Here is a 25524-nt window from a genome sequence, read left to right as displayed (position 1 = left end):
GGCATGTAAGAACCCCCCTCCCCTCCCCTCCAATAAGTGAAGAAGTGAAGAAATGTATTTTTTTTTTTTTTTTTTTTTTTTTTTTTTTTTTTTTTGGTTTTTCGAGACAGGGTTTCTCTGTGTAGCTTTGCGCCTTTCCTGGTACTCGCTTTGGAGACCAGGCTGGCCTCGAACTCACAGAGATCCGCCTGGCTCTGCCTCCCGAGTGCTGGGATTAAAGGCGTGCGCCAGAGTGCCTCTCTGGAGGATCCTAGGTGGGATGCAAAGGAGAACTGCTGCCCGCCATGGGCTTGATCACCTGCCCGCCCACCCTTCCTTTCACATAGGCTTTCACTAACTATGTAGCCCTGATTGGCCTGGAACTTGTTATGTAGACTGGGCTGTCTTTAACTCACAGAGATCCTCCTACCTCTACTTCTGGAGTGCTGGGATTAAAGGTGTGTGCGACACCACAACAGACAAAGCTTTCTTTATTAGGCTCAGCTCCCAACACACCAGAGCCACCTCCACCCCCAACCAGAACTGACTCTCCTCCAACAACAACCTCTGCCTGGGTTCTCTCCACCCATCACTGTAGACAAAAACCACTCCCCCTCCTAATATGGGTCAGTTCTGTTTCTGTTTCTTCTAATTCCTTCTATATGAATTAGGACCACTTCTGCTTCTGCTCCACCCCAACCAAAGGCCAGTGTTTCCTCTTTCTGCATCTCTCTCCCAGGGACATTATTCAAAACCTATATGAAATCAAAGCCTGCCCCAGAGACCATGTGGCCTTTGTGCCTATGCTATGAGTCATACCCTGAAAACTTGAGTTGAAGAATGGACCTGTCTGGAACAACCTGCTGCAATGCTGTGCCCACATCTAATTTCATCTTGTCATCAAGGTGCCAATTTCTTACAACGTATATACCATAGGACATGCACAGCTCTTTAGAGAAATGCTATAAGCTGAGAGAAGACATTCTTAGCAGGTTCTGGACTGGTGACAAGCTCTTCCCTCCAGCTGCCTGCCCACTATAACACACTATACCTAACTCAACACCAAATACCTGGGAAGAATTCCTATTCCGGAGGGCAGGGCAACTCCTGGGGCTATCTTTCTAAGTCTAGAGATTAGGCTGGTCTCTCCCACATACTGTGTATTTGTGGTTGTCACTGGGTGGTGGGGAGGAAGGAGTGTAACAGGCCCTTAGTGACTCATTAAGGTTTCTCCCTTATCCCAGGAGTCCCTGGTGTCGTGAATACGGCGCCAAGTGGATTGGCTGGCGCCTCTGCCCTTCCTAGAGACAGCAACAGGGCCCTGGAGTATGGTGGGGTGTGTCTGCTTGTGTTGGCTCTTTCAAAGCCCTGGGGCTCTCAGACCAACCCCCAGAAATAGCCAGAGTCAAGGTCTACAAAAATAAAAAATTTATTTCCTATCCAAAAGTGAGCCTGGGGTGTTGAGTGGGGAAGGGAAGCTGGAAGCCGGGGTAGGTTTTGCCCAGACCCTCAGTGGAGACCGTGTTGGAAGGGAGAGGGGGCAGATTTGGCTGGGGTTTGGGGGGGGGGGGGACAGCAAAAGGGGAGTGCTAGGAATGCCTTGAGCTGCTGGCAGCAGACCACCTTGCATGACAGCCTGCGGAGAGACAGAAACAGAGATGTTGACAGGCTCGAGGCCGGCCGAGAGAAGAAACAGACATTATTAAGACCCCCTTGGAGCCCACTCTAAGGCAGGGATTACAAATTGAAATAACGCAGGGACCTAATAGATAAGGGAAGCTGAGTGGGCATCAGGAAATGATGGACCAACAGGCTATGAAGAAATGAGGACTATTTCTCAGCCACCCGTGACCAGGTGATTACTGATTTTGCCAGAGGAATGTTGGCTCTTGGTAGCCAGACAGCTTTGTTTTTCTTGAGAAGTTAGAATACTGAATATTTTGTGACTCTTATATGGAGTTTGATGTTGATAACTAGTTCAAAACAAAACAAACAAACCAAAAACGAATTGGAGAAACAAATGTTCCGAGAGTCAGACACACGTGGTGTCATCAGTTTGCTTTCTGTGTGTGCTGTGGGGTGAAGTGACTGTTAACGGGAAGCCTAAGATGTCCTGGGTTTCTCAAATAACAGCTGGAATCTCAAAACCCACTCCTTTCAAGGAGACATCCTTCTCAGGGTCTTTGGCAAGGGATCCAGAATCTGGGACAGAAGAGCTCCATAACACTGTAATACCATCTATTCCTCTTGATATAGACCCTGCCTGGTCTAGCCACAGCCTTCATTTACTAGGCTAGATCCTTGCTCTTGACCATTCTTCTGTTCCCAGTCTATACCTGCCTCCAAGTCTTGGGAAGACAGTAGGACATCTCATCTGCCCAGCCCAGCAGGGCACCACGGTCCATTTCATGCCTGCTGGATTCCATGGCCTCAGGTGGTGGCTCCCCTCACAGAAGAGGAGGATGGGGGATGGTTTAGAAAATGAAACAGGGTTAGATGTGGCCACTCTTTGTTAAAAAGTCCAGAGAATCCAGAGCCAACCAGGCCGGCTGGTGGCTGCTGATCCCAAGGCAAGAGGCCAAGGAGCCCAGCTCCTCCCTGGATGGCAGGTTGGTAATACCCACCCCAGACAGGCCTGGGCCTGAGGCCAGGGTCAGTGGAATGTGTCTGACCCGGACTGGAAGCTGTGCCTCATGAGGCTTGGGGTCAGGGGAGAAGCCTCTGGCACTGGAGAGGGTCCGAGAGAATCAGGTTCTGAGGGATGGGGTGCCATCATGGAAGGTCTCCGCTCTGAGGGGGTAGCCCCTATCTCCACTGTCCCCACACTGGCTGGACAGTGAACCACAGCAAGTGTGGTATCCTGGAGACCCGGTGGGGGTCCAGACACATGAGGAGAGATGCACGGTGGCCTCTGGTGATGGCAAGGAAGGCCTTGGGGCCAAGCTGAGTCAGATGAGCGGCTTGGGGGACCCAGCCTGGCCTGGAGGAGGCCCATCACTTGCCGCAGCTCCCGGCTCAGCTGAGACACTTCCTGATTGAGGCGGGAGATCTGTTGAAAACATAGCAAAGTATCTCAGGATGCCAGGATAATAACCAGGCTCACTCCCCACCCCACACTATAGTTCACAAAATTCTTTAACCACTGTCTGCCCACAGCCACCCGGGGAGAAGAAAGACCAGGGCCTGTAACAACCAACAAGTAAAGTACCCCAACTGATTTCCAAAATGTATCTGCAGCAGGAGTCACTGCTGCCCCAGCTCCCTCTCCCTTCATGTATTTATTTCATTTTCTTGTGTGTGTGTGTGTGTGTGTGTGTGTGTGTGTGTGTGTGTGTGTGTGTATGCAGTGAATGTGTGTTTGTGTGTATGTGCGTGTGCACTTGAGTGCAGGTGTCCCTCTAGGCCAGAGGTCATCATTGGATAGCATTCTCTCATCACTCTCTCTGTTTTGGTTTGGGTTTTGAGACAGAGTTTCTCTTTGAATTTGGAGCTCATCAATCAGCTAGACTGGCCCCAGTCGAGACATTCCAAACCAGTTAAGGCCCAGGGTAGTTCTGATTCAAACTCAGATATGGGAATCACTGACCTAGACAGGAGGGCGGCCTGAGACAGTGAGCAGAAGCAGGACTTGTCCTTAACCTTGAACTGTAGACAGCTCTAGGCCCTGCCCTAGCCCAGGTGCCACCTCTCTGGGTTGCCTGCTGTTTATCAGAACGGAGGGAAGGTGGCTCCCAGGGGCTGGGCTTGGTAGCTATGTGGCGACAATACTGAGATCCCTTGGGAAAGAGGTAGAGGCCGTGCCTAGCCTAGGCATTTAGATTCTAGCTCTTCCTGGCCAAGATTCAGCCATATGGGCATTGGTCCTCTAAGCCTAAAAGCCTCTCAACTTCCCTATCCACTGATCCTCCCCCAAAACACACACCACACAGACCCCCATACACATCCCCCCACACACACACAAGGACTGGGTAAAGGTAAAAAGGGAAAGGGCTTGAGCCTTGAGCATCAGACTTGGGTGGATGGTTCCCAGCCTGTAAACGGAGACTCAGTTGTGGGAGGAAGAGGTATGAGTACCGGAAATGCAGCAGGGACTGGACCAGATACGTGTGCACTCTTCTCACACTTCTGGGAAGGACATGTGATTTTTCTATTTATTTACTTATTTGTTCGTTTGTTTTTAAGACAGGATTTCTCTGTGTAGTCTTGGCTATCCTAGAACTCACTCTGTAGACCAGGCTGGCCTCTGCCTCCTGAGTGCTGGAATTAAAGGTGTGTGCCACCACCACCACCACCACCACCACCATCACCACCACTCAGCGATGTATTACTTTTCTAACTTTTAGGTGAGGAAGTAAGCCCAGCTCAGGGTCATTTAGCTAGTGTGACAGAACACAGGACTCTGGCTAGCTCCAAACATGACATGCTCCTCTCAGATCCCCAGACAATATCCGCTGGGGTGGGCAGGGAAAAGCCAAACTAAACCCACCTCCTGGTTCAACCTGCAGACCTTTTCCTTCACCTCTTCTGCTGCCTCTGTGGCCGGTTCCCGGCTGGGCCTGGGGCCTGCAGGCAGCATGGGTTAAAGAGATGCAGATGAGTTGTTCATGGAGCACGGATACCCAAGTCCCCACTCCTCTCTGTTGCCTGACAAGCAGGGAGCAAGGAATAGAATGCTCTGGTATCAGAGAGATGGGGAAACCAACCCCAGAAGCTGATTTTGAAGCCTAGCCTCGGGCCTTCCTCCATGCCCACCCCCCACCCCACCCCGCTCTAGGCACAGGGATTCTTGGCATCCAAACTCTGTAGTGTCTCGTCTGTGCATTCCTTCACACCTCGAACATCTGCTCCATTATACCAAAGGGTCATGCTCTTCTTTTCTTTTTAATTACGTTTATTTATTTATAGTTGTGTCTATGTGTGCCCCACAGTGCTCGTGTGGAAATCAGAGGACAGCTTTCAGAAGTTGGGTCCGTCCTTCCACCATATAGGCACTAGGGATCAAACTCAGTTTGTCAAGCTTTATCTTTACCATTGGACCATGTCACTGGCTCCTTACAGTCCATTTAAGGAGTAACCAAAGCATCCCCTCCATTCCTACCACCAAGTTTTGTTCTTTTCTCAGTTGTAGAACTTAGCACATAACTATAGTTCTAGAATTGTTATCTGTGTACACAGGTGTTGCTCCCCTCCATGCTAAAATGTTAGCAGGATCTGATTTGACTATTCCTAGGATGGCATGTGACATATGTGACATGAGTGGATGGATAGATAGATGGATGGATGGATGAGTGGATCGTTGGATAGGTGAGTGGATGGATGGATGGATGGATGGATGGATGGATGGATGGATGGCGGATCGTTGGATAGGTGAGTGGATGGATGGATGGATGGATGGATGGATGGATGGATTGATGGCGGATCGTTGGATAGGTGAGTGGGTGGATGGATGGATGGATGGATGGATGGGTATGTAAATGGATAGATGGACTGATGGGGACAGATAGATGGGTGGGTGGATGGATGGATAGATGGACAGATGTGAGTAACTGTGAGTTGAAGTCACTGTGGTTCCTTACCTGAAGGGGGAGCCTGTGAGCGAGTTCTGGTGGGCTCTGGCCTCTTGCTGAACCTGAATGTAGCGGCCTCAGCTGTGTGACTGGAGTCCTCAATGCCATCCACAATCCTGGGGGTAGAGTAGTGCTCATCAGCACCAGGGGGAGGATGCAGGGCCCGAACAGAGCAGGCAAAAGGTGAAGGAGGGTAGCAGAGCCAGGAAACGGGGGAAGAACAATGGTCGAAGCGGAATGGGATTGCAAGCTGTGGTTGGAAAGGCAGGACTGGCAAATGGGGCAGAGACAGTAAGGAGCACTGGTTGGAACGCTGGGAATGGAGCCCAAAGAAGGTTCTGGAAGCCAGCAGGGATATGAGAAAGGCAAGGAAGGCTGGCATCTCACCGGGGACTGAGGTCCGGAGGTCCAAATGTTCCCAGTGGGGGAATGAGGAGCTGGGGGGGCTTCCAGGCAGCAGAGCCCCTGGGGGGGCTGTGCAGGGAGGGACTTTGGCCCCGGCCAGCCAGGGCAGGGGAAGGAGATGGGGAGAGGGAAGGAGAAGAGACCAGGGCTGAGAATGGGGGCAGTTCCTCGCCCAAAAGGCTGACCAGGGACCCCCGAGGTCGTGCTGGACTGAGGTTGGGCAGCAGGAGGGGCCGACGGGGCTTGGGGCCAGCCCCAGGCTCCATGCCACCCTCGGTTTCTGTGATGGATGGCAGAGTCTTGTCTGAGGAGGAGCCAAGAGTGTCGGAGCGTGGCTGTGGGAAGGAGCGAGCGTTGTTACCAGACTCTGGCCAACAGGACACTTCATGGGGGTGCCATCCTCAGCACCGTGCGCTGCTCCCCACCCTCTATTTCTTCTCAGAGGAGCCAAGGGAAGCTGCCCCCCTCCCAATCTCTCCACAGAACAATCACCCCACCCAGGAGTATTACCTGGGAGAGTCGAGGAGAGCGTGAGAAGCGGCTGAGGCCCTGCGGGGACAGAGTAGGGTTCAGCTGACTCCTGCCTCTTCACTCCCTGGGACAACCCCTAACAGTGTTAAGGGACTAAGAACACAGAATTGAGCCAGACACCACCAACTCTAACTCAAAGGGATTCAGAGTGACAAAGTGAACCCCCACAGCTGAGAAAGACAGAGGTCTCAGGTATAGACATATCAACCGAAAACAAGTGGGAAACGTTGAAACAACAGTGGAGGAGAGGAACCTCGGTGTGTGTGTGTGGGGGGGGGGGGTGCCACCAGTCCAGACAGGGACTTCATAAAGCTAGAATGAGGCTGAGAGGTACTCGGTAATAGAAGGTTGTAAGAGATTGTCAAGGGGCTGGGCGAGGCCCTTGGGGAGTGGGGTTGGAAGATGTTAAGTGTATATGAAGTCATAGAAGAAGGCGGTTGAAGTTAGAGGTGACGTTTTGAGGGAGGTGAGACATGCAAGAGGCTCTCTGGGGCTGGAGGAGGTCTGTTTTGAAGGAAGGTACCGTGGTGGGGATAGCAGCCATACAAGTGTCTACATACATTGTTTTCAGAGCCTTGGCGCAGGTTGAAGGTTAGGTCCCGGGGTAGGCCAGCCCGGAAGGCAGCCCCATATTCCGGATACAGCCGCAGGACCTCCGCCAGCCCTCGGCTGCTCAGCTGCTGCAGGCCACAGTAAGTCAATGCTTTCACATCAGCGCTGGTCTTCAGCACGCAGCTGGGTCCTGTCCCTGGCCAAGGCTCCTGCCCCAACTCAGGGATGTCTGCCCCAATCAAGTCCCCCTTCCCTATGGGTAAAGGAAGGGGACAGTCAACTAGGATGCAGGGGACACTCGATATCAGTGGGAGGTGGTCCACATATCTGAGAGGTGGGCAGTGTACTTAAGGACGGCTGAAGGGGAGTTAATAAAGTACACTGGAAGAGAGAACTTAGAAAAGGCCAGTGGGGAATGGCTGGTGCAGCTGGCCGACAGCTAGCGGGAGATGTCAACAGTGCTGGGGAAAATGGCCAGTAGAATTGGAGGATCGATAAAGACTGGCCAGCAGGGTCAGTTAAAGGTTAAAGGTCAGTGGGTTTTAGAGTCATTGGGGAATGGACAATGGAACTGGAAGATGATGCAAAGGGATAGATTGAGTGGACTGAATGACACTCATCGATGGAGGGCCAGTGGGTTAAGGGGTGGCCCAAGAGAGGGGAGTAGGGGAAATGACCAAGGGGGACCTGTAATAGGGTGAAGGGATCAAGGAATAATACTCCTCAGTAGGCTTTCTAGGTACTCACTAGGGGTCTCCCATTCCCTGGACCCCAGGCTATTCCCAAGTCCTCTGGGGAAGGTCTTAGGATGGGCAGTGTGTGGTGGTGGGGTTCTCACCAAGGATGGCCAGCACCATGTTGTCTCGGAGCACCTCAAGCGAGCCAGAGCAGACATAGTAGTGAGCCTGGAGGGCATCCCCACGGCGTAACAGGTACTCCCCAGGAGCACAAAACGAGGCCTTGATGTGCAGGGAGAGGGCCCGAAGGCAGCCCCTGCTAGCTGCTCCAAACAAGGGCAGCTGCAGGATCTCCCGATTCAGGTGCATAGCAATGTCAGCTCGCAGCTCGTCTGGGAAGTCACGCAGTAACTGCATAAGAGGCAGAAGTCACTCTGGCCATCCCCCTGCAATCACTCCTCGAGTCTACGAATGAGTTGTGCTTCTCCCAAGGCAAGAGTGCCAACTTGCCCTCTCTCTGAAATTACCCTCTAGACCTTAAGGAAGTCTTCTTTGTCTACTCTCAATTTTCTGTGCCATCTTGTTCACCCAGTCTAACTTCTGGGCAGAGACCAAGTCTTTCCTCTGGTTGCTTCACACGGCTACACACACTGAGCACTCCTAGACTCTGATTCCTCAAGTCTACCCAGTCAAGAGTCGTCCCTGGTGGGGCTTCTTAACTGGGAGTGGGAAGGTCGCAATCATCTTTGTTCCTATGTTCCTGGGGACTTTGGACTCTGTTTCCCATCTCTGGGCCTCAGTATCCCTAACTGTAAAACTCGGGCTCATGCTAGGGCTTACATTTGACCAGTTCTCTTCACATTTCCCTCGTAGTATCGTGGAGCCCCCCGCAATTCTGTCTTGCTGACCTCTCCCTTATGGTCTCACCTGGGCCCCTGGAAGGGACTCCCTGCCAGTTTTTCTACCTCTGCTCTTTTCTCGTTTCTTCCCCAGGCTCCTGGCACACAGTCCATGCCCCTCAACTCACTTCTTACTTCCACGTTCTCCCACATCATGGCAACCAGCCGGTCTTCACCACCCATGCCTGGAAGCCCAACGTTGGGTTCACACGTGGATTTACAACTCCCTGACGGACAACCTCCACCTGAGTCTCCCACAGATACTGCATGTGGATGACGGCCCAGTCCTGGACTCTCACCTTCATCCATAAACCCGGAATTCCTCCTGGGGTGCCTTCATTTCATCCCTTGACCCCAAGCCAAACGTGGCCATCCCTGTGAGCTGCTCTCTTGCAACCAACTGGAAATTGCCTGCTCCTGCAGATCCTTTCCAGTCAAAAATCTCCCATCTCCTTTCTCCTCCACCCTCTGCCACACCCCATCCTAGAGACCTGACAGAATACAACTGCAAACTCAAGGCTATCCACTCTCTGGGGTTGCGGCTGCCCCAGCCCCAACTCTGGCGCTGGCACCTCCCAGTACAACCTCCCCTTCTCTGAGGCTCACTCAGCTACTTTCAGATCCCTGAACCCATTCACTCAGTTTTACCAGCACTCTTGAACCTAGGTTCCTATTGCTCCTTTTTTTTCGCCTGGAATGGCCTTCCCGAGGCAGACTGATTCTCTTGACCTGATGCACCACTTTCTCTGCCATCTTTCTTGTCTCCTCTGGGCTCAGACACAATGAGAGCCCTGCTGCAGGGATGTTACTCCTGTATGGCTCCATTCCCTATGTGCTTCTCTGTACCTGTCTCCCTCTCACCTTTCTTGGGGTCTCCTTGAGGGCAGAAGCTGTGGTGTGTAATCACCTCTAGCGGCCCCCATTCTCCACTGTGTTCAGGACATAGAGAACGAATGGAAAATGGTGGCTTGGCCCAACACAGGGCTGGGAGGAAACGGTGATGCCTACCACGATGGAGAAACTGAGGCCAAGAGAAGGCAAGGTGTCCACCCAAGTCCAAACTCAAGCATTCTACTTCCTTTCAACCTCTATGCTTAAGCACCAAAGGAAGGGCTGGGTCCACATCCTTGCTAAGGGCCCTGGACCTCCCTACACCCTGGTTGCCTCCAGGCACTTCCCCACAGCACTACCTCGTTGGCATCGATGCCGCTGTTGACAGCCCAGGTAGTCTGGAAGTACTCCAGCATGCGCTGCTTGAGTGGGCGGGGCAGACGGTGCACTCGGATGAAATCCTTGAGGTCCTTCATGCGGCTGTGGTAGAGCGAGCGTCGGGAGTACATGCGCTGGATGATGGCTGTGACGTTCCCAAACACCACTGCGTGCATCAGAGCTGCAGAGGTGGCAACCCACGGCGTGTCAGAGGCGATCACCTCTCCTTCTGCTCCTTGTGCTCCCCAAATCACCCAGCCTTGGATGGGTCTCAGAGGTTCTGGGGGCGCACAGGAGAGCTAGCAGGTTCCTGTGAGCACATCTAGCAACCAGAGGCAGGGGAAGGAGGTGGCAATCCGTAGATGGGGCAACTCATACTCCTCTCTCATCACCTCCTTAGGTCATGACCTTAGGTGTCTCACCTCTCGAACGAGGTCACACCTGTTTATGGGCACAGTCACGAGCAATGAAGAAAGGTATTGTGAATGAACGCGTGACTGTGTGGATTTGGGTGGGGCCTTGCTTTCTCTGGGCCTCAGTTTCCCTGCGCACAAGCCTGGATTTACAGGGCTCCCTGGGCGTCGTGGGTCTGGCCTCACCGCCTATGAGCATCGTGCAGATGGAGAAGATCTTCTCGGCATCAGTGTTGGCACAGACGTTGCCGAAGCCCACACTGGTGAGGCTGCTCAGGGTGAAGTACAGCGCTGCGATGTAGGCGCTGCGCCGCGATGGTCCGCCTGCCGAGCCATTGACATAGGGCTCCTCCAACCGCTTGCCCAGCTCGTGCAACCAACCTGTGATAGGGAAGGAAGGAGGGAATTACGGCTGGCTATACAAGTGCTGAAGAGAGCATTGCCCTGATCTGCCTGTTTGACCCTCGATACACACTTACAGAGAAGAGGGGCCGTTGGCAGCTGCTGAGACAGGAAGTGTGCAGAGCTGCTGTGACGGGGCCTGGAGGCCATGCACTGGCTATAGCTGCACTCCAAGGCTGCCCACTCCTTGGACTATTGACTGCAGGGACTCCTTCAACCCCCTCGTATGTTACTGTGTGTTTCCTGTGTGTGCTGGAGGGAGGGTGCTGAGATTCGACCCCAGGGCTGTCTCTGCCATCACCTGTAAACGGTGTCAAGGAGTGGAAACTAACTGTTTCGGGTGGGAGGCAAGCTACTAAAGTGTTAGAAACCATAACAGGTTAAGGGAGCCAAGATGGATCCTAGGGACGTGGTTCTCTTAGGACATGAGATTTTGGTGGAAGCTGAGAGTAGAGAAAATTCACCACGGGGAAGGAGCGGGGCCTCCCAGGAAGGAAAACATGTACAGCGCCCAGAGTGTGAGAGCAGCAGGTCAGGTCCAGGAGGGCAGTCAGTGTCTACGGGCTATACAGGGAGAAGTAAAGTGGTGGGACACAGACCATGCAGAGCTGCCTGGAACACATGACCACCAAGCATAGACTTCAGTTTGCGGGCAGTGGGGACCTAGTGTAAGAGCCCAGGTAGAAGCTGGGAGAAGGTCAGTGCCTATTCTTTTCAAAAATTATTATTAATGTTTATGAATGTTTGCCAACATGTTGTGTATTTGCACCATGTGTGCCTGGTGCTTGCACAGGTCAGAAAAGGTCATCGGGGCCTCTATGAGCTACCTATCACATGGGTGTTCGGAACTGACCCCAGGTCCTCTGCAAGGTCAGCAAGTGCTCTTAGCCCTCCAATCTCTCCAGCCATCTCCCCAGGCCTCCAGTGTTGAATCATGGGAGACCAGTTTGGCTGCAGCAAGGGAAGCGGTTGAGGGTGGGGATAAGAGGAATACAGGAAAAGCGTTGGGGCCCGCTGTAGGAGTCACTGAGGGAGGAAGGTGGGGGAGACTGGACAAGGTATCGAGATGGAGAGAAGATGCCGGATCCAAGTGGGCAGATCAGGTGTGGGCTGAAGAAGGAGGTATCAAGAACAGTGCCTACGATCTGACCTACTTTCCAAGGAGACATTGAGGGCCTGGAGCTGCCTCCGGGCCAGTGGCTCCATTAATTGTGACTAAGGGGGAATTGATGATGGCAGAGAGCTGAGAGGATGAGAAGCCTTTCGGAGCCCTTTCCACACACTGATTTCCTCTGTCCAAAATACTCTCCATCCATGTGTTTCCGCTGTCACTGACTGACCCTGGTCTCCTTCCCAGCTAGGCTGGAAGTTTCCCCCAAGCAGAGTCCTTCTCTCCAAACCAGTGTCCCCACACTTGATCCAGAAGGAGTACGGGTCATTTTATTGGATGGTTAGAGGACTGCGGGATGGGGAGATGTTAAGTCCTGGTGGCATCAGTTCGGGGGATAGGACAGGTGGAGAGGTAGCAAGTGAAAGTCTAGGACTGGTGGCTCACCAATGTCCCAGAGCAGCGGGTCATTGGCCTCCATCTCCCGGCGCCCGATGACATACCAGACGCAGGCCATCCAATGAGCAAGGAGAGCAAAGACGGACATGAGCAGCGTGAGCACCACTGCGCTGCACTGAGAGTACCGCTCCAGCTTCTGCAGCAGCCGCAGCAACCGCAGGAGCCGCACCGTCTTCAGCAGGTGTACCAGCGAGGTCTGCGGGTGGGCAGCGGGGGAGGTTGTCAGTAGGTACAGCTCCCCAGAACCTTTCCATAGCACCCCCTAACCCCCTCCAGGCCCTTGCCATCAGACAGCCTGGAGCCAGGGGAAGCTGCAAAAAACTGTCGCTGCTGTCCTGAGAAAGTGACTATAAAATGCATCAGGAGAGAATAATTAACTTAGCCACCGGGGGCTTCTTTTGCATTGTGCCACCACGATGACAGGCGTTTGTAATCCTCATGAAAACAAACACAACAATCTTCGAGCCTTTGGTCCAGTTATCATCCCAGGTCCCCATTTGCTGATGAATGAACTAGGATTCACAGAAGCTAGGGACCTGCTCCAAGGTCACAGACCAAGGAAATAATGGAGCTGTAACTGAAGTCAAGTCCATTTGGGACTAAGCTGCCTCACGGAACTATGGGATGATTCAGGAGCAAGCCCTGGTCAGAGCTGAGGGGGAGGAGGTAGACTGAATGATCTACTGAATGATCTACTGAAGACCCCCGTTCAAAGCTCCAGTGTCCTAGGAACAATCAAGCACGGTCGGCAGGTGACGTAGGGAAGTGTGATGACCGGAAGGGGAACAAGTGAGGAGCCTGAGGACTACCAAAGGTTAAGGGCATCCGCCTTTGTAGGTCGGCTACCGGTGAGGAGGAAAGCATGGACTGAGGACACCTGCTTTGAGCTAGAGGTTGATGGAGCCTTGGTGTCTAGCAAGGACCCTGGAAACTCCCGTTAACTCCCCTGCCGTGGGGAAAGGCATGCAGGGATCAAACCTAGGGCCTCATGCATTCTAGACAAGTTTCCTGATCTGACTTTGTTTCGTTTTGTTTTGAAGCCATGAAGCCATATCCCTGGATCCGCTGTTTTTGTTATAGTTATTAACACTTCAACTAGACCTTACAATACGGCAGGCAAGGAGTGGGATGGGGGTTTATTTGTGTATAGGAGCAGCTTGGCATCTGGAGCTGTAAGCTCGAGAGACGGGGTCCAAAGCCCTCACCACACTTCAGGGAGCTCCAGGGAGGAGCATACCCCAAAGCCCCGACATCGCACTGCTCCAGAACCACCTCGTGTATCTCTAATGCTAAGTGACGGGGCTAGAAAGGAGGTGGCCCTGGTTCCCCAACAGGAACCCCTTTTAAAGTCTTAACTAAAATCTTAACTTTTGACTTAACACAACTACTTCCAGCCCCAGAATGTCTGGCTCCCAAACTTGAACATTTCAGGGCTCCCCAAAGTCTCTTGTTCCCGTGTCCCACACCGTTAAGGACCCTTCTCTCATGGTTCCATTCTACCTCTCCCAGGCTTCCCATGTTACTCCTCATCCCCCATAAGCCGGACACCTGCAGACCCTGGCTATCTGGGAAGCAGCTTGTATATGGGGAAGAATACTAGACTAGGATTCTGGAGACCTAGTTCTGTGTGAGTTTCCATATCAACATTGAAAAAAGCTTTAAGAACCTCCCCCGAAGGGTTCCCCATGGTGTGTGTAAAATTTTACTGATCTGTAAAGTACTCCCAAAGGTACCAGAGGAGAGGGGACAGTCCAAGAGGAGGGCCTGGTGGCTCTCTTCTGTAAGGACAGCTGTCTGGTAGGCTGACACTACCTGGTGGGCATAGAGGCGTGGCCACAGGACTGAGGAACGGCAGGAAGCCCTTTTCTGAATGGTCAGGACCTCAAGGCAGACTTACACACACACACACACACACACACACACACACACACACACACACACGTGTGTGTGTGTGGGGGGGAGCATGCACACACACATGTGCACAGCCAGTAGAAGGGGCCCACAGCCCGTTGGCGGCTAGTTAAATCCGGCTTCGTGTAGGTGGTTTCCTGCTATAGCGGAGTGCAGCAGGGAGAGCACATAGGAAAACTGCTCTCCACCTCTCCTCCCCCACACTGGCGAGGGGGCTTGGGGACACGGGCCAAGACTGCCTCACCTTGGACTAGAAAAGACCTACTGTCTGGCTCCATGCTGACCACTCAGGGCATTTCCAGGCAGTACCGAGTGAAGACACAGGCCCAGGCACCCTACCCAGCCTCTCACTCGCTGGCTTGACTTAACTATGCACTTTCTCTGGCTTCTCATCCATTGCTAGCCAAATCCTGTTCGCTCTTAGAGGCTTATCTCTGCTCCCACCTCCTCCAGGAACAGTTCCTTCCCAGACCACCTCAGCCCCTGCCCAACTGGGCTGCTGCTTCTGCCCCCGGGTGCTGGCCTGATTTCAGAATGTTTTTGCATATGCTGGCATTCCAGCCTAGATCTCCAAGGCCAGTCCAGACTCCATGCATCGATACCGCGCTGCTATTGCCCACTCCCACTCAGCAATTCTGCGGCTGATGTCCTCCTTCCACTCTTCCTGCCTGTCTCACCAATCTGAGGGGGCTTGGAGTGCCAAATCCTTGTCTCTTTCTACCTTAGTGACCAGGCCCCCCATACAGTGTTTTGCAGACAGCTAAATGCTCATCAGTTGTTTGTGAAATAAAAAAAATGTGAAAAGTACCACTCATCTGGCATCAGACCAACGCCGCCTTGGTAGCCATAGTTAGCTTTTCCCTTGTCTCAGCTCCCCTCAAAGACTGTGAGCTGAGTTCTCCAAGAGCATAGACCCTTTGGGCTCCTTCCCAGTGCCTGGCTCAGGCCTGTGCCCCCAGCAGAGTCAGAGAGACATCTGTCTGCACAGGAATTGATAGGAAGGACGGAGGCTGGATTTGTGCTTGCCTGCCCCTCTAATGGGAGATGCTGGGTTGGGAGTTCAGATGCTGGGAGGCATGGCAGGATGGGAGTCACTCACCACAGTGATGTTGAAGACATACAGCAGGTCAAAGGGCAAAGCAGCAATAAGGTCCACGAAGAACCAGGTGGCCAGGTAGTGGAGGCCAATGGAGCGAGGAGCAGAGACCACCTGGCCCGACTGGGACACATAGGTGGTGCGGAAGTTCAAGATGATGTCTGAGGAATGCAAGAGGCTGTTACTAGGGGCCATGGCCTGGACTCTCAGGTCAGGTAGCTAATGAATAGGGAAGCTGTGAGTGAGCACGGGAGACCCAGGATGGAGGAGGAGGCAGAATGGAGAAAGCTGGGACTCTCGGCTGATCCACAGGGAGGAAAGGCCACAGGCTGAAGGCTGCAGGGCACCTGGCACTATAGGACTTACAGGGTCTGGGGGAGAAGTGTTAGCCTCTTCCCCCTCCGAGGGCATACTCACCCCTCACTGGGCCCCTAGAATTCAGAAAGAACTACAAAGAGAAGGTAAGACCCTTCAAGCTAGGGAAGGGTCCTGCAGGCCCAGCAAGGAGGGGAGCTTGTCAGAGTGGATCCCCACAGCCCACCCTCCAGGTTAGTAGGGTAGAGGGTCTGACCCAGGATGAAGAGCATCTCCACGGCGATGTCACTGACAAGGGTGTGTCGGGAAGTGATGGGGGTGTCGTCATCACCGGAGAAGCAGACATTGTAGGGGACGGTGACCGCAACGTAGAATGTGGCGAGGAGGATGAGGCCATCCCAGACAGCCTTGGGGATGCTGTAGTGGAGGAGGAGGCAGCGGGAGCCCCCCACGGAGGCCACCTTGTACTCAGGCACTGATGGCTTTGGCTCAAACACGTTCTAAAGGGAGAGGGGTGGTGGTTGGGGACACTCGGGGGAAAGAAAAGTTGAGGCCGGGGGCAGGGAGAGTCAGGGGGTAGGAAAAAGGAGAAGGTGGGCATTGGAACAGTAGCCAGAAAGGGGATGGAAGGTGTGGGGGAGGAATTCTCAAGCTGGCACCTGGCACTTCTGTCTCTGTACCAAGCTATTGCTCAGGCTCCTTTCTGTAACTCTTTCTTTTCTCTTCTTTCTTTCCTTTCTTGTGCTGGAGACTGAACCCAGGGGACTAGTACTTGCAAGGCAGGCACTCTATCACTCAGTTAAATCTCCACAAAACACCCTCAGGCCTCTTCGGAGGACATCTTGCTTTATCAGCTGTGTTTACCTGGATTGACCCTTGCCCTCCTTGAAGAGATAATGACAACCAGGCAAACAGCCTAGCCTGAAGGGTCATAACTTCTTTGTAGTTCCCAGTTCTAGGGACCTAGTGAGGGGTGAGTATGCCCCAGAGGGAGGAAGTTAGCCCAGCTGACTTCCCAATAGCCTTAACAGGCTTAACAGCAGCCTGTGGGAGACTCCATCCCTTGGCTTTGTCGGGATCCTTGGGGGTGGCACATAGGGTGGGGGGCTAGATCCACGACAGGAGCTTTCTTCCTAAGATCGCAGAAGTTTGTAAGGTCATCCCTCAAGACACAACCCTTACACTTAATCCTCAGGGGGAGGGTTACTGCTAGAGCTCCATCCCCTGTGACATCACCAAAGCAATGTCAATCACCCACTGAAGAAAAGGAAACGGGATGGAGGAGGGGTTGGGGGCCGATGTGATGAAGCAGAAAGTAGCCTATGAAAAATGGGTGAACAGAGGAGCAAGCCGACAGAGGGAGACTGAGCAGGCAGGGAAAGAGGGAGAAGGCAGCAGGGAATTAGGGTTGGAGACCTTGGAACTATCAGTTGTGAGTGGCACTCACATTATTCGCTTTCACATTTCCCTGGCCCCGGCGACCAAAGTGGCCAGTCAGTCGGTGCAGGACAGTCCGATTCTGCCTCCTGGTGGACCGAAGTTTTGAGCTGGTTCCTCTCCTCCCAAGGGAGTTTTCTATTAGGGAAAAAAAAATGGACAGAGATAAGTTGGGGCGCATCCTAAGAGGTTGTGTGTGGAGCAGTCTATTGTGACCCAGACTTATAGTTACCATGATTATTGTCCCCATGGATTCCAGGTGAGCCAAGTCCTGGGCCTCCACTCTGAGTGATGTCCTTGAAGGAAAACAGGAAAAGCACAACCTCCCCCATCTCATTCTTGATGGGCATCATGTCCAGGAGACACCAAAAGGCTGAGCCTGTAGGCACAGAGAGAGGGCAGAGGTGTGTGAGCAGCCTTGGGCATGCCTTTGGTCCTCCTTTGTTTCTCGATGCAGTCAAAGGCTTGGGTAAATGTTTAGAACTGGAGACAGCCCAGAGATTTGTCATCTGGTTCCTTCACTTTACAAAGGGAGAGACGACCAAGGCCCAGAAAAGATCAGGGATGAACGTATTCCTGTAGCCAGCTTGTGGCCACGGAAGAATAAGCCCCAAAGCTCCCACACGCCCAGCAGACTCTGGGTGAGACCTGGGATTTGGGCAGACGTCAAGCCAGGTCAGGCTCCTCACCATCCTTTCGGTAAAAGCAGATTTCAGCTCGGTGCTCCTGGTGGCCCTCCAGGGCTTTTTGCAGCCGTTGCAGGGCCGGCTCACTGGTCTCCGGGCCATAGAGGAACCGGCAGCTACAGGTTTTCTGCATGACCTCGGTGCGGCCGTAGCCGGTGAGCTCACAGAAGCCGTCCGAGCAGTAGACGATGGGAAAACCCCGTGGGCCCTGTGCATTGGCCAGAAGGAAGTTGCTGTCTACAGGAGGGAGAAGTCAGGGTCAGGGCCAGGCCAAAAGGGGAGCTAACGTCCAGATGAACAGTTCCCTCAAGTGGTGGGCAGAGATCAGAGAGCTAGAAGGTTCTAGGCGGTTCCTAAGGGAGCTCTGAGATGTTCTGAAATGAGGACAAGAGAGAGAGCAAAAGGGCAAGGACTCGAGGGTGGCCTAGAGTCCGTAGGAGAACTAGAGAAGGAACCCCACGAGGCCATGGGGTTCACACTCCTGCCTTCAAGCTGGGCAGCTGTGACTGCAGAAAGCAGAAAAAAAAAAAAGGGAAGGGCATGGGCTCCAGAACCCATTTCTGCCACTGACTGAATGTGGCCCTGGGCACATTAACTATGACTCCTGCGCCTCAGCTTCCTTATCTGCAAAGTGGGACACAACGTGCCTTTCCCTGGTGGCTGGTGGGTTGCGTCAGGTAACTTGAGAAGGTCTCCTGGTACTTAGTAAATGCTACTCTGAGAAAGGAAAAAGATTCCGCCCCCACCCCCTCCCCAGTCACTCAATTTTGGAAGCACGTCCTTGGATACTACCCTAGCATTCTCTTATAATGAGCAGGACAAAGATTCTGATGACATCATACTCTTATTGTTAAACCAAAAGGCAGACAATTTCCAAACTCACAAATGTGCATAAAGTGAGGGGAAGGCACTTGCCTTCCAGGAAATGCCTGCTTTTTGATATTTTTTAACTAGGTTCAGGGGATCTATCTGTTCCTGGTGCTCAAAGTCAAACCAGAGAAGACATTGAGGTGTGAGCTGCAGCCGCCCCCAGCACCAGAACCTGAGTTGGCTCCCTCTAGCTTTAGTGGATTAGAGGCTTCTAGAGGGCACCCAGGGACAGGCTCGGTTCACGGGATATGAGACACAAACAGTCCAAGGACCCTAGGAGAGGTTACTGTCAGGGGATGGGATGGCTGATCGGGACACTTAGGATGCCTAGGAAGCACTGGGTCCTGGGCTCAGCCTACTTCTTCCATCCCAGGGCCCGTTGCCTCGGTGATTGGCGCTATGGAAACAAGGGGGGGGGGGTAGGGCCCTGGCGGCTTGGTTTCCGCCCTCGGCTACCGCTCCCCCACCCTCCTAATGCCCGCCAGGGTTTTGGAGAGGGACAAAGGAAGACCTAGGGGTTCCAGAGTTGGGAGAGGGAATGGCGGGAGAAGAAGCCGGGAAGGAGCTGTGCGGCTGTCCAAGGTGCTGAACTTGGAACCCAGCTCAGGTGGGCTAGCAGAGTTCCCCTAGTCTCAAGTACTTGCCCCCGCTTTGCCTCATCCACCTCACACAGATATCTCATAATTTGGGGGCGCGTGACCTTACTACAAACTAGGTCTTGCCTAAGTCTGATCTCTCTCTCTCTCTCTCTCTCTCTCTCTCTCTCTCTCTCTCTCTCTCTCTCTCTCTCTCTCTCCACCTCCTCCTCTCCCCTCTCTTCTGGGGCAGGGGCATCTGGAGTCATCAGACCACTTTGTCCCATCTGTACGTCTCAGAAACCTCCATACACACCCCCAGCACAGCTCTGCCCGGGAGTGGGTGGCTCCCAAGGCCCCTCCTCCGTTTTATGGCACAAAGAACCTCTTCTGCCTTGAGTCACACCCCCTAACCTTGTCCTCTCCACCACCACCACCACCCCCACCAACGCCGCCCCAGTCTCTTGATCTTCCACTCTCAGGGGCTTCGCACCCTGTTTCTTTACCACGGTTTTAGGAGTTCCTGCACGCCCCTGCACCCCATTCTCTCTCCTCTAATCGCACCATATCCAGGATACCCACCCTGTCCCAAGGAGACTTGACCCAGCCCCCACCCAACTCACGCGTGCCGTCAAAGCGGGTGGCGATGGTGTCCAGAAAGGTGTTTTGAGGGGCCAGCAACCCCTTCATGACCGGCATGGCCCCGGGTGCGGGTTCGAGGCGTTGCGCGGGCTGCGTTCAGCGCGGCCTGGCCGGAGGGGGCGCGCTACCGGCGGGGCCGGGGCGCCCCATGCGCCGGCCTGCCTCCTCCCCTCCTCTCGCCGCCGCTGCCTCTCTGCTCTGATCCTGGTAGCTCTGAGCTCTGCTCAGCAGCACTTCGAGAGCCACCCCCCCACCCCCCGGCCCTCCCCACCTCCCCACGGGTCAGGTTCTTCCCGGAGGGCTCGGCCCGCGCCCACCACGTGGCTCCGCACCGGGAGGGGCCGCCAGAGACACCCGCACCCCTCCTCTGCGGCCCTCCTCCCAGAGGGGAGCGGCCCACGCGTGTCTCTTGGGGAGAGTCTCGGAGACACGCCCACCATCGAGGCTGGAGGTGAAGAGGTGGGGCTCGGACGGTGGCCACGCCCTTCTTTCAGGGTGATCACGCCCCTACGCGTGGTTCCCTGGCTGCTCTGGTAGCTCCACCCCACGGGTTTCCCCGCGCGGCCCACGCTGGGGCTGGTGTCTGGTTGATAGTGCCGCCTGCTGGAGTTGGGATATTTCTTTCTTTCTTTTCACAAAAGGGTTGTTAACATTTATTTATTTTGCGTATGTGTGTGTGCATGCCGGTGCCGTCGTGCAGGATGTGGAGGTCAGAGGATAATTTTCAGTGGTCGGTTCTCGCCTTCCACTTCGTGGGTCCCCAGGATCGAACTCAGTTCTTCAGTCTTGGCAGTAAGGGCCACTATCTACTGAGCCATCTAGCCAGCCCTCATGTCTCTGTTTTTGAATTTTACATTACTATCCTACGGCTATAGCAAAGTGACACTGATTGCATGGTTTAAACAGTTCTGGGATCTAGAAATCCGAGCTCAAGGTTAGACCCCCAACTCAGGGCTTAGGTCCCTCTGAAGGCTGTGAAGAAGAGTCTTCCATGCTATCCTCCAGCTTCTAAGTGGGTTGCTGGTGGCCTCTGGCATTCCTTGGCTTGTGGGTGCATTGCCCTTGGTCTTGGTTTCCATGTTCATATGAGTTCTTCCTGAGTCTCTGCAGATACACCAATTCCCCTTTTTTATGAGAGCACTACTCATAACTGGATTAGAAGTCTGCCATACTCCAATCTTATCTTATCTTACTTAACTGCATTGGCAAGGCCACTTCCTAAATGCTGGGAGATTAAGACTTCAACGGGTGAATTTGGGGGCAGCACACTTCAACCTACAACAGGTATCTTTTGCTAGAGTTGTAGAAAAACTCTTGCCCCATCTCTGCTTAAGAGCATTCTCAGACTCCATTCTGTACAATGAAGTGCAAAATCTGGTCATATGCAATGGCTACACAAACTTAACCCACCTGCTTCCCAGTGTGACATTGCTCACACTCCACAGTACAGCTGATCACACCACCACCACTCTGGAAGGCTCACCATGGAAACTCATACGCCTTGCCTTTCCTGCAACCTTACATCCAGCCCTTGCCAGCTGGATTCTGTTCCCGTGTGCAGCTTTCCAGAACCTCTCTCTATAGGTCCCTATTATAAAACAAGTAGGAGCCGAGGATGTAGCTCAGTTGGTAGAGTGCTTGCTTAATATGTACGACGCTCTGGGTTCAGTCCCCTAGTACTGCAGAAACCAGGTGTGGAGCACACTTGCAATTTCAACAGCACTGGGGAGGTAGAGGCAGTAGAATCAAAGGGTCATTTAAGTTTAAGGCCACTCTGGTCATTCGAGGACAACCTGGTACACATAAGACCCCGTTTTAAAATAAATAAGCAAATAAATAAATAAAGTGGATAGTAGAACAATGTGGAACACATCGGTCCCTCACTTGCACTCCCCCAAGCATGCACCTCGGGACTCTGCAAGGTTCCTTAAACTGGGCTCTTCCCGACCAAGTATTTAGGACAAGAAACACAGCTCCTTCCCGGCCCTGGAGCCTACACAGTTCTCAAGATGCTTTCCCGCCCCCTGGAGGCCTGAACTTGACACACAGGAACAAAGATTAGCCACACCATCAGAGACTCGTCTTTATTGCCATTTTCCTAGAGACTGACACTGGCGAGCAGAGGGGAGAAGATAGGACCAGGACAGGGACTGAAGACAGGTTCAGACTCCGGACCCGCCCCGGGGCGCGAAAGCGGTGGCAGTTGCGGTCAGACAGCGGCGACCAGGGCAGGGCTGTGGCTCTAGCTCTGCGCCTGCGCGGCGGCCCATGGTCAGGATGCCGGCAGCGTGGTTGCCGTTGGCCTGCAGAAGGCGCTGCAGCCGGCCCTGGAGGCCCGGGGGTCCGGGACGCCGCTTTCCCAGAGTCAGGATGCCCGCGGCGTGGTTGCCAGCGCCGTGCAAGAGTTCGTAGAGGCGGCAAGAGCAGGTCTTCTGGCGACAGCAGTCGGGCAGTGGCTGTGCGTCCACCCCAAGCGACAGCAGCGCGGGCGGCAGCAATAGCAGCAACAGCAGCGTCACGGCGGCCCAGGGAACCTAAAAGGGACAAGAGACAAGGCGCGAATGCGTTTCACTCCATACCCAGTCGGCTCTGAACCTCTTCTTGCCTGAGGTCGTGCTTGGCTGTCACTGAATGTCCTGCGTCTGGCTCCTTTGTCCACTCATCCTTCAATCCACAGCTGAGCCATCTCCTCTAGCCCCCATAGACTTCCGCTGGCAGAATAAGTTTAACATATTTAAAGGCTTACTCCTCCACCTGCAGACAGGTGTGTCTGTGTCTGTCGGAACCAAAAAACATGTAAGCTTAGCGGAAACAAAGGGTTGATTCAGTGCAGTCCTTCCCTCTCCACACACAGCAGGCCTGTTCCTTTGCTGGGGAAAACCGAACATTTGTGGCTTTGGACCAGTTTCTCAGCCTCTTGGGACAGCCCTTCCTAACCTACAAACTAGGCATTAAATCATTCCTACTACCCAGGCTGCTGAGTGGAAGACATAAACTGACAATCACAAAAGCGTCTGAAATACAAGGGCTCAATAAACACGAGCCTCTAAGAGAACGGCGTAACTAGTGTTAACCAAGCAGGCTCGCTGCCGGGATCCCTCCCAAGTCAAGGCTGTGCTAGTCCAGATCAGCACCCAGACTCCTGCCTCAGTGCTCCATGAGAAGGATCATCTTGGGCCCAGCCCGTGGGCAAGCACTCTAGTGGCCTCGGTGGTTTGATGAGGCTCGCCCCTATTCCTAGCTCTTTACCTTTGTAGAAGGAAGATTCATGGTGTCTGGAGCTCAGAGCCGGGTAATCTGGAAAGATGGTGTCTTCAGTGCAGTGGTCCAAATACCCAAGATGTCTGAGGCGGTCTTCGACTGGGGCCTGCTTCCAGGGGCCAGGGGTTTATAGTGCTCTGAGGTGTGTCCGGGGGAGAGACATGAGCATTTGCGTCCACTTTAAACCAGACAAAGGGATGTCTAAGATTAGCATCTTGCATTGGAGCTGTCTCCAGGTTGGACCCAAAGAATGGCCGCCCTGTCCTTGGTCTCCCACTTGTCTGTCTGCCTGTTCCTTGGAGATGGGGCGGTCTCCGGGTACTAATGAGGCTACCTTGCACCCAGGAATCTGAGTTCACAAAAGAGGCGGTGGCTGGGGCACTGGCCAGAGACAATGGGGGAGGGGGCGAGTTGCTAATTAGGGGCAGAAGTGGCAGCCTGAGAACCACTGTTCATGGTATGTGGAGGGTGGGGGAGTAGGGAGGGTACCTGGGTAGCATTCGCCCCCTCCCACCCCCCACCCCGTTCCTTGTCACTGACTCTGGGGTCCATCAGGTTCCAGGGCCTTTTTCCTCCATGGAAACAGCTCTTGAGCTGCCCTCCCCATCCCATAGCTCTCCATCTGTCCTGTTCCCTTCACCAAACTCATCCTTATTAAGGAGCTCTTGATGTAGATCAGTTCTACATGGGCACAGTGACCGCAGTGTGCCTTTTTTTCCCCTTTTTCTTTACTTTTTTTTTTTTGCTTTTTCGAGACAGAGTTTCTCTGTGTAGCTTTGCACCTTTCCTGGAACTCACTCTGTAGCCCAGGCTGGCCTCGAACTCACAGAGATCTACTTGGCTCTGCCTCCCGAGTGCTGGGATTAAAGACATGCGCCACCATTGCCCGACTGTGACCCCATTTTCTTAGCCCGTAGGTATGGATATATGTACTGCATGTGTGCCTGGTGCCTGTGAATACAAAAAGAGGGTTTTGGATCATCTGGAACTGGAGTTATGGATGGTTGTGAGCCACTATGTGGGCACTGGGAACTGAGCCCAGGTCCTCTGCAAAAGCAGTAAGCGCTCTTACAGAGCCCTCACTCTAGCAGCCATGTCTCCACTTTCAAGGAACACACAAGGCTGGGGGTGGGGGGGTGACATCTGGGCCCAAGGATAGTTCAGCGCAAAGAAGGGTTATTAGCCAGCGCATGCTTTTGATCCCAGGACTTGGGAGGCAGAGGCAGGCGGATCTCAGTGAGTTCGAGGCCAGCCTGGTCTACAGAGTGAGTTACAGGACAGCCAGGACTGTTACACAGAGAAACCCTGTCCTGAAAAATCCAAAACAAACAAACAAACAAAAAACACAAAAACCAGTGATTAGACAGTCACTTCCTTCTGGGTGGGACGGGGTGGGGTGGGGTGGTGGTGGTTTCTCAAAGACTTTGCTTGAAAAGTAGCAAAGTAGCTTCCACTAGGTAGGTAAGGGGACAGAGTATGCCTGAGAAGGGACAAGGTGAGCAAAGGCTTGGATGGGACAGTGCTTGGCTCACATGGCATGGGGTGTGGGCCTCATAGTTTCTATGGAACTAAAGGGAGAGGTAAGTTGGGTAAAGTTTTCCAGGACCTTAGGTGCCAGGCTGGGCAGTCTTTGTTGGGGGATTTTAAATGGCTGGTGGCAACTGGCGACGGAAGAAGGAGGAGCCCACAGGCAGGGACATAGAAGGACAGAGAAACGATTCAGAGGCAGAACTGAAAGCTGGACGCTGATCTGGACTAGCACTGACTTCGGAGGGCCTGCAGGGCTTGGCCTCCTAACTAACCTTCAGGCTTAGTTTCCTCACTGCTAAGGACACTTCCTGCAGGAAGTGCTGAGGCTCCTTCCTGCTGTGACACTTGGTGACTCGAGGTATAACTTCCTCCTTTCTCATTGTGGAAGTGATTTGTACAGGCTAGGCCGGGAAGGAGCCTGGTGCTGAGGCAGGGGGTGAAGCTGGCAACAAACCGCCCCTTCACCTCCAAGCTGTACTGAAGATGGAAGGAGAAAGGGCATCTGTCTGTCTGCTTGGTCCTGTTAAGCCGTGATGGGAGCTGAAGCTCCTGTGTGCTCACACTATTGGAACTAACCTAAGCCAGTGTGCAGAGTAGGTGAAAACCCTGGAGCTCAGGGCAGAGAGGAGGGTGGCTTGCTGGGCTCCACAGGCTGTGGCTGAACCTGGGGGCATGGGACTCCACATGGCATTCCCGAAGCAGCATCCAGAATCTGGGTTGCGGGGCATTTACCCACCAACCTTACAGTTCCCCAGAGTTTTCTTGAGTGCAAGCAGCAGGAAATATTAGATAGAAAGATTTAGATTGTGGAGATAAACAGAAAATACAGGATAGCCTCGAGAGGGCCTGGAACCTATTCCAACGAGCCCTGACTGTCTCTGCCCCAGGGTTTTTATAGAGATGCCAAGGGGTAGAGCAAAAGACCTCCCCCCCAGTTCAGCCAAGGGCAGACCATCTCAGACACCTGCACTCAGGCCCGTGGTCCTAATCATCCTCTCTA

General features: G+C 53.5%; 2 protein-coding genes across 3 annotated transcripts; both read right to left on the bottom strand.

The window, feature by feature from the left end:
• Window positions 1-1392: 1392 nt before the first annotated feature.
• Kcnh4 (potassium voltage-gated channel subfamily H member 4) lies at window positions 1393-19973 on the bottom strand. Of its 2 annotated transcripts, none has more exons than XM_052757599.1 (17): window positions 19715-19973; window positions 17650-17883; window positions 17193-17339; window positions 16971-17098; window positions 15780-16023; window positions 15212-15369; window positions 12190-12397; window positions 10419-10613; window positions 9801-10000; window positions 7873-8122; window positions 7043-7287; window positions 6462-6500; window positions 5934-6286; window positions 5556-5662; window positions 4466-4542; window positions 2316-3028; window positions 1393-1615 (listed from the first exon to the last, which is right to left on the bottom strand). In XM_052757599.1, exons 1-16 carry the CDS (start codon window positions 19788-19790, stop codon window positions 2633-2635), a joined length of 3057 nt encoding a protein of 1018 aa, XP_052613559.1. In that variant the 5' UTR covers window positions 19791-19973; the 3' UTR covers window positions 1393-1615; window positions 2316-2632. The 2 variants fall into 2 exon arrangements, with proteins under 2 accessions (XP_052613559.1, XP_052613560.1); XM_052757600.1 differs by having other exon boundaries at window positions 17650-17854.
• Window positions 19974-21791: 1818 nt separating this feature from the next.
• Window positions 21792-24904, bottom strand: Hcrt (hypocretin neuropeptide precursor). The gene is made up of 2 exons (XM_052756411.1): window positions 24797-24904; window positions 21792-22267 (listed from the first exon to the last, which is right to left on the bottom strand). Exons 1-2 carry the CDS (start codon window positions 24902-24904, stop codon window positions 21896-21898), a joined length of 480 nt encoding a protein of 159 aa, XP_052612371.1. The 3' UTR covers window positions 21792-21895.
• Window positions 24905-25524: the final 620 nt, after the last annotated feature.

Source organism: Peromyscus californicus, unplaced genomic scaffold (genome assembly GCF_007827085.1).
Source record: "Peromyscus californicus insignis strain IS unplaced genomic scaffold, ASM782708v3 Scaffold_3__1_contigs__length_106647218, whole genome shotgun sequence".
Lineage (NCBI taxonomy): Eukaryota > Metazoa > Chordata > Mammalia > Rodentia > Cricetidae > Peromyscus > Peromyscus californicus.
This window is presented reverse-complemented; position numbering and strand designations above follow the sequence as displayed.

What these genes read in the sequence shown, in the direction of transcription:
- Kcnh4 (XM_052757599.1), bottom strand. Translation starts at nt 19,790, where the DNA reads ATGCCGGTCATGAAGGGGTTGCTGGCCCCTCAAAACACCTTTCTGGAC. An exon ending in GCTCTCCTCGACTCTCCCAG is followed by an intron (nt 6,287 to 6,461) that starts GTAATACTCCTG and finishes TCCTTCCCACAG; the next exon opens with CCACGCTCCGACACTCTTGG. An exon ending in CTCACAGGCTCCCCCTTCAG is followed by an intron (nt 4,543 to 5,555) that starts GTAAGGAACCAC and finishes TGCTGCCTGCAG; the next exon opens with GCCCCAGGCCCAGCCGGGAA.
- Hcrt (XM_052756411.1), bottom strand. Translation starts at nt 24,904, where the DNA reads ATGAGAAAGGAGGAAGTTATACCTCGAGTCACCAAGTGTCACAGCAGG. An exon ending in TGAGGAAACTAAGCCTGAAG is followed by an intron (nt 22,268 to 24,796) that starts GTTAGTTAGGAG and finishes TGTCCCTTTTAG; the next exon opens with GTTCCCTGGGCCGCCGTGAC.